Source organism: Drosophila mauritiana, chromosome 3L (genome assembly GCF_004382145.1).
Source record: "Drosophila mauritiana strain mau12 chromosome 3L, ASM438214v1, whole genome shotgun sequence".
NCBI classification, from domain to species: Eukaryota; Metazoa; Arthropoda; class Insecta; order Diptera; family Drosophilidae; genus Drosophila; species Drosophila mauritiana.
In genome coordinates this window covers 13,187,718-13,199,927 of record NC_046669.1, presented here as the reverse complement: position 1 = coordinate 13,199,927, position 12,210 = coordinate 13,187,718, and the positions used below count along the sequence as shown (strand labels likewise).

Sequence of the window (12,210 nt, the reverse complement as noted above, 5' to 3'; positions counted from 1 at the left end):
TTTCGATGGTCTGTTTAAGCGGCAACCGATGGATATTTTTGCGGGAGTGGGGTTTAATTTAGCTGACATCTCTGTCAGTGCGGGGGCGACCATTTCGGGCATTAAATAAAATGTGAAACAATCAGAAATCAACGCATAACGCAAGCAAATAAAAATATAAAGCATTTGTGGCCAGTTGCCGTTAGCCATTTGGCCCAAACAGCAGTCGCATCCGCACACACACGCTCACAAACGCACACACACACTCGAACACACGCACACACATTAGTGTGCAATTTGGCCAAATGTCGCCAACGTGGCAGCCTGTCCTCCGTTCGAAAAACTTTCACAATATTTCCGCAAAACAAATTGCGCGTAAAAATGGCAATGCAATTTTTGGTCGTTTGTTGCGGCGGCCGTTGGCCAACTGGACGCCACATTGCATCCACATATGTCCTTCCAGCCGCTCAAACCCACTCTCTGCTTCGCCATTCTGTGAGTGTGTGTGTGCGTGAGTCCTGGTCCATGTTTCTGTAATGTTTGCCCAATTGAATTTAATAATATTTTCATTTGGATTTTAGTTTAGTTTTTAGTCGAGGGAAAATATTTTCCGAGCTGTTCCCGACATGTCCTGCCTTCTGAAATGTTTTGTGCGTTCTGTGGCTGCAAAATGGCCATGGGATCTGGGCCTGTTCCCAAAAAGCTAATTGGGTTCGCGTGTTGTGCGGTTAATTGTGATTTCGATTCGAATTGCTATTCTGATTATTATGTTTTCTCCATCATTAGTCTGGTTTGGCCAGTGTCTGCTACAATTTAAGTGGCCAGCTTTGGGGTCTAAAGTCCAACCTTTGAAGAGCATAAAAAAAGGATATCTTTCAGTGCCTTTCAATGGCTTATCCTCAATCCTTGTCACGGACCAACTATCGCCTCAACAGCTCGTAAAACCAAAGCAGCCAATTAAACTGCTGCCGTAAATAGACCCCTACCACCACGCCTTTCCTTGACCATTATCCTGACCATAAATACAATATTTGATAATTTTATTAACAATTTCGACTGTAAATTGTTTACGACTCGACAGTGAAGGAAAAAAGAGCAAAGGAGCTTTTTAGGCGTCTGCCGGATTGGTGCACTTTTTGTGTTGCCACAGAGCAGAAGCAGATGAAATATTCATGTTCACCGACTATCTCCGTCTTATTCCCAATTCCCCAACCCCCTTTTGCCAGGACTCGTAAATTAAATTTAGCTTCCCCCCAAGCCCCCGAACATTCTGTTCAATCAAGCGTAAAAAACGCCGCAGACAGACATTGCCGGAGAGGCGGTAGAGTGGGCGTGGCGAGTGCTGCTTTATCCTTGCTATCCTTGCGATCCCAGCAGTGGTTTAGTTTTTGTGCCAGATTGTGTGAGAGTGTGTATGGGTGTTTGTGCGAAAGGACTGTGATTTTAACTGCATTAGAGGCCCAGTCCTTAGTGCTGGATTCAATTTGTTGCAATGCTATGCTAAAAAGCTGAAATCAGGCGGCCAGGTCCAAGGATCTGGCCGGAGCCAGAGGTCCTTTTTGTGCAGCTTTTCGCATTAAATTTATGAAATTGTGCGCTTCCTCTTTTTCGGTCATGTTCCCTCAAAACTCAATCATGCTTGCATGCAATATCCTGCCGCTTCCTTCGAGGACCTATGTCCTTTTTGCTCGTTGAGCCAGCCCATTTGTTTGAGTATGCCCCCATCCCGTGCTCCTGGAGACATTTATACCCAACAATAACAGCAATGTTGACACAAACACACTTGGGCCAGGACTACCGAGGTCCTGGAGAGTCCTCAGAGTTCTCAAAAGTATGCAAGACAAATGCAGCCGTCGCAGTGAAGCGAAATGTAAGAATGGAGCAGGAAGCAACCTTTAACTATGCTCTACCTATTTCCAACTTCTTGGGGCGAAATTGCCCTTAAACTTTTCTGTCACATTCCGAGCATATCTTGGCCAAACTTGCCCCGAGCCCAATTCCAGCCTGTTGATTGCCCATTTAGCAGGCTCATTCTTTGCAGGATCGATCCACGGCATCCTTTCGTTAAACGCAGTAGGGATGGCGCTTTGTACCCAAAGGATTCTCGTCCGACGATCTGCTCGCGATGCCTTTGACAACTTTCAGCCCCGTTGATTGCCTTATTAGGCCCTGTAGGAAAACGGATAGCGGCAGGACTCTTTCGAAAAGAACTCTCGGCGAGTAATTGAATTAAATGGCTGGCGCTGTGGCAAAAAGCAAAGTAAATTAAATAAGTTTTTCATTTTGGCCGCGGCCAAGTTGCATTGTCAACGCCGTCGTCGTCTGAGTCCTTCGTCCTTCGTCCTGCCGCCTGTCGGAGTCCTGCTTTTTGCTTGCCCGCATTTTACGCTTCGCCGGCGGCCCTTTGTCGGGTCGCCAATTTCGAGGAGTGGCGGCGGGAATGAGGCGAATCCCGGCCAGAATGCAATGAGCCAAAAGTTGTTTAATGTATGCATTGCCTTGCCCATCCACACAGCCATCCAGCGATCCAGTTGTCCAGGGCAGAGTTGCGGTTAACAGCGCGTCGCAACTTTTCGGGGGCTTCGAGGGCGCAAAGAAGTAACTTTTCGCATAGTACGTAAATTTCCGGATTTTTTGTGGCGGGACTCCGTTAATGCTGAGCATACTTTTAGGTAGCTTAGTGGCATTTACACTAATTTCGACTGCGACTCCCACTGGCAATGGTGTGATTTATTTGCCGGAAAAGATTACTTACTCTGGGCTGCGGTTTTCCACGCGGCGTATTCGTATTGAAGGAAAAGCGTTTTCGTTTTTGACATGACTCTCTGCTTTCGACTCACTGCCGCTGACAGCCGCAGCAGCGGAATGGAAAGCTGGTAAAACGAATTTGTAATTAGTTTTACTGCCACTTTTACTCGGTTGTACTTTGTTCTATTGAGAGTTTTTCGGGTTCGGTTCAGGTTTGTCTTTTAAGTGAAAATTAATTGGAAAACTCGTTGAGAACTCTCGGCCATTGTGCAGCAGTTCTCCATGCAAATGAAGGCTCTATCTAAGGCTTTATGGGTTAACATATTTAAGAGTTTCCCTTGAAACTCTTTAAAACATTTCCTGGAAACTTTCAAGCAAGGGGTTCGAAGCAGCAGCATCAAGAAGAACAACAAACGTTAATTGAAGTGCACTTCCCTTTTAATTTTCAGCCAACAAATTACAGCATATCAACAGCATGCACGCCATAAACAAGCAGGTCCTTCGTCCTGCAACGTTCGTCCTGCTCGGCGTTGAGCACCGCTTCCTGTTCCTGCTTAATTTCATATTTCGAAACATGACACTTTCACACTTTGGCTAATTTAAAAGCATACAAAATGGCCGGTCGCAACACGCTGATGTCGCTGCTTCCTCGTTTCGTGACGAATGTGCTTTGTTGCCCCATGGAGATGGTGTTGCATGTGGCACACACAAAACACTGACACTGACACTCCGTTTCGCTTGGGTTCGGGATTCGGGAGTCCGGATGTCGGGGCTTGGGGATTGGGATTCCTTTTCGCGCATACGTGTGTGCAACGCTGTCGCTCGTTAAATTGTCGCCTGACACCTCGCTAATGTCATCATCATTGTGCCCACCACGACCACCACCATGAAAGCCAGGTTGCCAAGCCGCCAGGTTGGGAGTTGAGTCTCAGCCACATTATTACTGTAATTATGTTGGCCGTGTAAACGTCATTAGGCGTTTTAGCCAGCAAAACGTGCCGCAACCGGAGTGTTGAAATCGTGTGGACAAATTGCAGGAACTATTTTGGCCAGTCTATTGACTTGCATTTCGCGCCAGCACTTTGATTCAATTTCACACACATTCAAAAAGCTTAAATCCATTTACTCTTTGGCTAAAAATTGTGATAAAAAACGGCATCGCACCATCAACAGATGGTACTGTGAAAAAAAGAGAAGAAATGTCCATTACCATTAGGTTGAAATTTATGGGCTTGCATTTTGAATACATTTTGCTGTCGCTGCTTTAATTGATAGATAAAAATTGCTCCCCATTAAACAACGAACCGAGCTGAGCCGGCCAGGCCAGGCCAATTCATTTAGCAATTAAAACAAGCTGCGGCCAAAACGAGTAAACGGAAAAAATGAAAAGCGAAGCAACCGACTGCAAGCGTAGCAAACTATAAAATGCAAATCAGTTGCATATAAAAATATATATAATTCATTTGTTAAAACCATTTGCCGGCCATTTGCTTTCAACGTTTTTTATGCATACGTACAGCACGCTGTGGACAAGAAATATGTTGTCCTTTTAGGCGTTGACAAATCGGCGCTCACACTCGCGCCTAAAAGTATGCAACAAGCAAAAAGCAGGAGCAGCAGGAGCAACAGCAGATGCAAAGCCAGGAGCCAAAGGCATTGCCACAGTGAACGTGGCGAGGCGGGAATAATAATTTTTGGCACGACTGCCATGTTAACATGTCCCCAGACACGTACTACTACCATCCCATCCCAGCCCATCCCATACCCACACCCATTGAATTCGGTAAACGTTGCACACTTCCCGTCGCGAGTTTATTATGTAAGAGGATGGGTGAACGGGGATATATGTGTCCTGGCTGCATTTCATCGCCCCTGTCCGTGTCCCCGGGCTTACCGGCTGCCCCTGTGGCTTGTAGAACCATTAGTGAACACGGGTTACTGTGATTACCCCGGGCCCATGACCCCCTGATACCCCCTGAAAGCCCGGACCCCGATCCACGAAAACCGACAGGTTCACCCTGGGAGAGTAGTCTTGGCTGGCAATTTCCATTCGCATTTGCATTTCGCATTGAAATATATAAATACGTGCACGGCTTTTGGGGCGGCAGACAAATTACTTTTTAAATGCACTGTAAGCCCTTCAATTGTAATTGGCCACCGTGCGGTCTGAAACTTTGCCAAAAAACGAAGAAAAAACCCAGCTAAAGTACCCAGAAATCGAAGAGAGTGCTGCGGAGAACTTTGAGTGAGCCGCATTAAAAAACAATAAAAAAATATTGGGCCGAGTAAGAGGCTAAGGACCGTGGGCCCATCGTCTAATGGCGTCACGTTTGTGCCGCCCCGAAAAGTGGCATGCAACATGCGATTGCTGCCAAAAGTGCCGCCTGGCACGAGTCCAGGCCCAAGCGGCAAGCACCAGGCAGCAAGGACCAAGGACCTTCTCTGGTTAGTTGGCTTGTTAGTTGGCAGCCTGCCGCCTGCTGCCTGCCTGCCTGTTGCACTTGCCACTGAAGCACGACTGCGATTCGTTCTGGTTAGGCGTGCTGCCAACTCGCTCTCTCTTTCTCTCTCTCTTCAGATCGAGTCCTTTCAAGGATGTGTCTGGGTGCCGTGTTGAATTTTTCATTTCATTTGGCGGCAGCAATTCACTTGAATGGGAATTTCGTGTCGTCGCAGTTGCAGACGTTGTCGTCTTCGTCAAGCGGAAACGGAAGTGAACAGGCCAAACAACTGCACATATAGAGCACATAATAAACGTTCAAATTGACTGAATGACTACTGGCTGAAACTGCTGAACTCTCAGCCTAGGCCCCATAATTCTCGCCAGTGAGCCACACATATTTTCATGCTATTTTTTTTTTTTTGTTTTTTGCTCGTGTTCAACCCAAGCTTTTTGGCCATCAGCCAGCTGACGTGAGCCGGGGATTATTAGACAATTAAATTGACGTTAATGAATTAATTTATGAGCTTCTGCGGTGGCCCTTGCCTGTTGCATAGTTCTCCGAGGGCAGAGACAATTAGGGCCACAGATTAGCTTTGGTTAATGGAGGTTTATCGCCTTCAATGGCAGGCAATTGAGGTTGAAACAAGCTTCATTCCAACTCACCGCATTCGAAATTGTGATGGACTATTTTCGTGTTTAATCTGCCTTAAGCTTCGAGTACAAATAGCTCGTATGCCTGAGATTGAAATTAATTTTGCTGTGATATGAGAACCGCCGGCCATGCCGGGTCTTATGTTCAAGGCATCTCATTAAAACTCATTACACGATCTCCTCAGCATCTCCAGGCTATGCCAGGGCGAGCAGGAATAGTTTCACCTGGGCCAGAACTCCACGGACTGCTCGTTGCTTATGGCCTTTTGCATAATCTCGAGTTTCATATTTCATTAATTAAAATTATGTTCAAGGCAGTGCAGATAGCCGTTATAGTTGAAGCACCTGTTCGGTTGTAGACTCATTAACAGCCCGCCCACGCACACATTCACGTAACCAAGGAGGTGAATTGTGCAACACAATATCATTGTTACTTTGATTAATGATTTGCAAAATCATAAAAGCTTTTCTGCTTCCCAAAACCATACCACAACCAGCCGCCCAGCCATCCACCCACTTCATCCATCATCATCAGCAGCGGGAAAAAGGTTTCATATTACAAAAACAGTCTTAATTAATACGAGACAGAATGTTACCGAATATTGGAAATGCCTATTCAATTCAAATTGTCATACGTAAGTCGAAACCTCTCGAAAGGAAAGGCGCAACGAGTGGGGGGTGGGTGTGGGGGTGGGGGCACACGAAATGTGAAGCCTGCCATTATTATGCTAATTAATTGACATCAAAAGCAAAGAAAATGGAAGAGGCCCGGTCTAGTAACAGGTCTTTGTTGAACGCATTTATATCAAAATCAATGACAGACGACAATGGCGGAAAAGGTAGGAGGCGAGCCCATAAGCCGCTTTGAATAGAAATGCAAATCGAAGTGCGCGTATGCCAATTATTTTGATACGTATATATTTTTTTTCGTATATAATTATAATAAGATAATAATGAGCAGTCGAACAAAGGAAGCAGGTGCACAGTGGTGCTTTCCCCAGTTACGCAACGCTGTCATCACAAAATAATGGCCTGTAATAGGATTTCCTGTTTTCCAGCAAAGAGAAGGAAAGCAAAGCGGAAAAGCCGCCTATAAATATGAAATGACAGAGCACTCGATACAACCCTTGACTCAACTCAACTCAATTCCACTCCACTCACCTCCACTCTCCACTTCCATTCACTTATCTTCCAGGGCGCATCCTCCAGCCTGGTCGTCAAATACGCCGACACGGAGAAGGAGCGACAAATAAGGCGCATGCAGCAAATGGCCGGTCACATGAACCTGCTGAATCCGTTCGTCTTTAATCAGTTCAGTCCGTACGGCGCCTACGCCCAGGTAAGTCCGCTCCCCCATCCCCGCGGCAATCACCCACCTAAATATAAAGCAGCTTCCCTCTCCTCCGGAATTGCAGCAACAGCAACAGGCCGCCCTGATGGCCGCCGCTGCCACGGCACCCGGATCCGCAGCCGCCTACATGAACCCGATGGCGGCCCTGGCAACGCAGATACCTCATGGCCTAAACGGCACCGGCCAGCCCCCCTCGCTGCCGTCGCCGACCATGCCCAACTTCAATATGGGCGCCAACACGCCCAATGGACAGCCAGGCGGTGCAGCCGCTGCTGCTGCTGCGGCGGCTGCCGCGGACGGCGTCTTCACGAACGGCATTCCACAAACGGCATTCCCAGGACGTAAGTAACACAGTGAAGGAACACTATCTTTTACACTTTAGAAGCAAATACCATACTAAGATGACCATATTCAAAGAACGTATCTGATGGAGTTTCTAAATGTTTTCTATAGCCACTGAACTGTTTGTTGCAGATCCGCTGCACTTGACTATACCGCCACAAGGTTTGCCAAACGGCGATGCTGCTACCCTGCAACATGCCTTCCCTGGTCTGCCACCGTTTCCAGGAGTTGGTGAGTATCTTTTCTAGCTAGATTAGCCCTAAGTTATATGCCTAGATGATAAGATGCAGGATATGCTTGGCGGCAAAGAACCGCCACGAGGTATTCAACATGCCTAATTTACAATTATCATTGAGAGTTGAGAGTATTTTTGCCATGTCATTTGAATCGTGTTCAGTTACACATTTAGACCATCTATCTGCATCACCCATGGCATTGTGTACCATCTCGTCACCATCAGCATCATTTTCATTACTATCATCGGATTATGTTCCAATGAAACCAACCACAACAGAAAAAACAGCCCAATCATTCATTACTGTTTTTATCGAATAATTAATAATTGTTGTGTCATGCCATAAATATTTATTGTTAGTAAAGTGTTACTTAACTCTAATTTCTAAAATAAATTTAACTTATTATTTATTCTTTGTGCAACGGAAACGAAGTACATATTGAAAGTGGAGAGTTCATTTTTAATATATGCTAGCTTTCGATTTCTGGCTTTTGGTTTATTTCGTTTCCATTACAATTGTTTAAAAAAAAATACACAATTATTAGAAAATCTCCCATTCGGTGCGCTGATATGAAATCAATGATTCAGTGTTGAGCGTATTAATCTAACTCAAATCCAGTCGATCTACTATGGCTGCTTAACGACATTTAGTTTAGTTTTGGTTTTTAGTAATTTGTTTTTCTGTCTGTTCATTACTAAACTACGAGAACTATTTTAAATACTTAAAACATATACATATATATATCTATACGTATTCTTAATTGTTGTGTTGTCTTTATAAATGTTTCGGAATTTGTGTAAAAACCAAAAACAAAATTATTTATATATAATGCAGCCTTTCCCGCCGTCTATGGACAGTTTCCACAAGCTTTACCACCTCCCCTAGCGGCGGTTGCACCCACTCAGCGTGAAGGTAAGCTTTTCATTATAATTTCGTTGATCACCACCTATGTATATCCCCATTTTCCCCCCAAATCCCCGATTACTACACGTTCGTACGTTTGATTCAGTTCTTGTTGAGCGGTATTGCATTTGACCAGCTACCAATGTCGAATGATTTCGGCCAAATGCAAATACTTATCCGTTTACATTGTACATGTTTATACCGATTCTGAATTTTGTTCGATTCTTTGTCATAGTAAACATGCTACTACACACACACATACGCACGCCCCCACAAACACACTTACACTCGAATGGTTTACACTTAGAAAAAAATCAGAGATATCGCCCTCGATCTAGCAGACGATGAGCAGTAATTAATTTCGTTTGTTGTGCGGAGGGAAATTAAATTTTTTTTGAACAGAAGCTCATAAAAATTAATTACTTTGCATACTGTGTTTCATTCGTCCTTATTTTATTTTGATAAACATTTTATCCCTTTTGCGACCACCACCCACTGCCAAAAAGTAGAAAGGATGGCTGGGTTTTCAACCCTTTTGCGTGGGGTTGGCGAGCAAGGCGTAAATCGTTTTTAATGGCTGCATTCAAAGGCATTTTATGCGATCGTAAAAATTACATATAAACTGCTTAAAATCATATAAAGACCGTCGGCGTATTTCGAAGACATTTGCTCATAAAATTTTATGTTTCTTTTTCGGTTCGTTTTGCTCATCTTTTTGCCTTTCGTCAGGGGCAGAGACACAAGTAATCCATTGTCTCCCCGTAAAATACAGAGTGTGTGGGTGTGGTTGTATCTGTGTATGTGTGGTGTGTGTGTGTATGTGTGCCATATACATTTGTGTTCGTGTGTGTATACTACCTACATATACCATATGCTAACTATAAACCTAACTTGAGTGTAAAGTTCGTTTTGGTTTCATTTCGATATCTGTGCGCCGTAGTCTGTTGTTTTTCTGTGTATCCTCTAGACCTTACCTGCATGATAAACCACCCAGTCACACAGCCATCTAAGTGTGAATCCCATATAATAACTAACTAACTACACATGCTACACATATTTATCATACGGCAATTGGGGCTAAATCTAAGCTAAAGACTTAAGTATATATATATGGCCAGATTCATTAGGCATCTCTAGAGTATGTGCATAGAAACCTTTTAAACAGTATGTCATTTAGACTGTTCGTTTGCTCATGGTTTTGGTTTTGATTTCCTATTTTTCGCAGACTTATATTGCGCCCTTAGTTTTAGTTGATTCGTTCAGAAACAAGATCAGCCACAGAACACAGACCACAAATATATATCGAATATATGCATCAGACCAAGTCAAGCTAAATCGAATTCAATGCAAACAAAACAAGAACAAGCAAGCAGACATAACTCATAAAATTATAAATTATGATTTTCCTCATTATTAAATTTAATTTGTTCTCTACTTTGTTTCTTCTCTTTAAAATGTCTTCCTTTAAGATTTTCTGATGTTCCCAGGATGTTCGATATCCGGACCCGAGGGCTGCAATCTCTTCATCTACCATTTGCCCCAAGAGTTTGGCGACGCCGAGTTAATGCAAATGTTCCTGCCCTTTGGCAATGTGATCAGCTCCAAGGTCTTCATCGATCGTGCTACAAACCAGAGCAAATGTTTCGGTAGTGTTATATTTTCTACATTCAACCCCTTGAACCGTTTTGTCTAACGAGCATTATTTCTTTCTTGGCAGGATTTGTTTCATTCGATAATCCCGCCAGCGCTCAAGCGGCCATTCAGGCCATGAATGGCTTCCAGATTGGCATGAAAAGACTGAAAGTTCAATTGAAGCGGCCAAAGGATGCCAGTCGACCCTATTAACAATCGGAGTTCCTTAAACGCAATTCACAACAACCAACTGGAGCAACAACATCAGCAACAGGCGCTTTGCCAACAACTACCGCATTTTCAGCAGCCACGCCCACATCGGCAGTAACCTCCGTATCAGCAACAGTGACAACAACGGCCCACTATAATAACCTTGGCAGCAGCTTTAGGCCAAACTTAACTTTGCCCACTGAAAGCTCCAACCACAATGCCCACATACCCTATACATTTGCCAGCTGGCGCAGCGGTACCTACTGCTATCGCAACCACAACAACAATAGCGAAAACTGCAGCGACAACAACAACAACCACCACAGGAACGTACCCGAATCCCAATCCCAAAACGATACATCATCCAACACCAATTGCTCCAAAGTTGAACTGGTCGAGAGACTATTCATGTGGCAACAGCAAAAGCGAAAGGCCTAAATGAAACATCAAACACAACAGCAACCATAACAACTGCAGCTACAATAAGGAGCAACTAATGATGGGGTGAGCAAAACTATAGTTTATTGAAGGACTTACAAAATCATCGATCAACAAAGATCGTGTCGATATGTAAAGCGTGTTTCGATTAAAATACCGATGCCTAAAAGAATGTCTCCAGTACTATTAATAAAAACATTTAAGGCTAGTTGGGTATTAAATCGAAATAATCGTTATATGTATCGATAGCGAAAGGATTTTTGTGCGTGTATCGGATCTACAATTTCTTTTTGATTCCTAACTAATTTTCCATTCCCTCAATTTCAGATGGTCGTCAACCATGCTATGTGAAAACGATTATAGAAATGAAACATGCAAAGCGTATGTAAAAAAAAAAAATAAAAAATAGTAAACGAGAAAAATGTAAATTAAAAAAAGAAAACACCTTAGAGCTGAAAAATTGAATAGATTTATATATATAATATATTTATATATATTTATCCGATTATACATTCAACTGAATGCAGTACAGCAGTACACAGAAAATAATAAAAAAAAACCCAACAAAAAAGAAAACACAAACAAAATTATAAATTGAGAAATGCAGAAGAATGACAGAATTTTTGCCAAAATATCGATTTAATAAAAATATATATTTATAGAAGCAAGAAACAAACATTGATATTGATAGTTTTGTTAACAACTAAAGAACAAGAACATTGCACACCAGTACACTCCCACACTGAACACAAAACTTGAGACAAAAACTGACTGGCAAGAGACCAAAATTATCTGGGTTTTCAAATAAAAATAACAAAAAAAAAACAAAAAACAAAAAACAAAACAATTAAGGACGATAAGAGCAGCAACCATTTTATATGAAAAATTGGTGATGGGAATTTATAAAAATTAAAAACTCTGCGCAAGGAAAATTAGTTGAAAAACAAAGCAAACACAAAAGATGAACTATTAAAACTGAATTTGTTAATCTGATGATGAACTCGATCGGAGTTTACAGTTAATCGAGTAAATTAGGAGACAGCAGTTGATGGAAAGGGTTAAAATATAGATGGGACATAGAGGAAGTCAGGTGAGGAAGAAGACAAAGTAGGTCTGCAACTTTTTAGCATTTAGTGGTAAGCAAAATGGCAAAGATTCAACAGATGCATAAACAGATTATATGTACACATGAAAAATTAACACAAAAATTCGAATTTAATTAATTTTAAGTAAAAGAAAACGGATATAGGAAGTTAGAACTAGATGGGACAGAGCAA

At 42.9% G+C, this 12,210-nt stretch overlaps 1 protein-coding gene across 29 annotated transcripts in view; it reads left to right on the top strand.

Moving 5' to 3' along the window:
• Positions 1 to 11,758, top strand: part of LOC117139762 (CUGBP Elav-like family member 4) — a 243,562-nt gene extending 231,804 nt beyond the window's left edge. For 6 of the 29 annotated variants that reach the window (XM_033302345.1, XM_033302333.1, XM_033302355.1 and 3 more), the window contains 7 exons: positions 7,017 to 7,160; positions 7,237 to 7,513; positions 7,647 to 7,745; positions 8,585 to 8,662; positions 10,123 to 10,299; positions 10,371 to 10,999; positions 11,261 to 11,758. In XM_033302345.1, the coding sequence (XP_033158236.1) occupies positions 7,017 to 7,160; positions 7,237 to 7,513; positions 7,647 to 7,745; positions 8,585 to 8,662; positions 10,123 to 10,299; positions 10,371 to 10,498 (903 nt within the window). In that variant the 3' untranslated portion in view covers positions 10,499 to 10,999; positions 11,261 to 11,758. Of the gene's footprint in view, positions 1 to 7,016; positions 7,161 to 7,212; positions 7,514 to 7,625; positions 7,746 to 8,584; positions 8,663 to 10,122; positions 10,300 to 10,370; positions 11,000 to 11,260 lie in introns of all 29 variants that reach the window. The other 23 variants (XM_033302353.1, XM_033302340.1, XM_033302359.1 and 20 more) reach the window with 7 other exon arrangements.
• Positions 11,759 to 12,210: the final 452 nt, after the last annotated feature.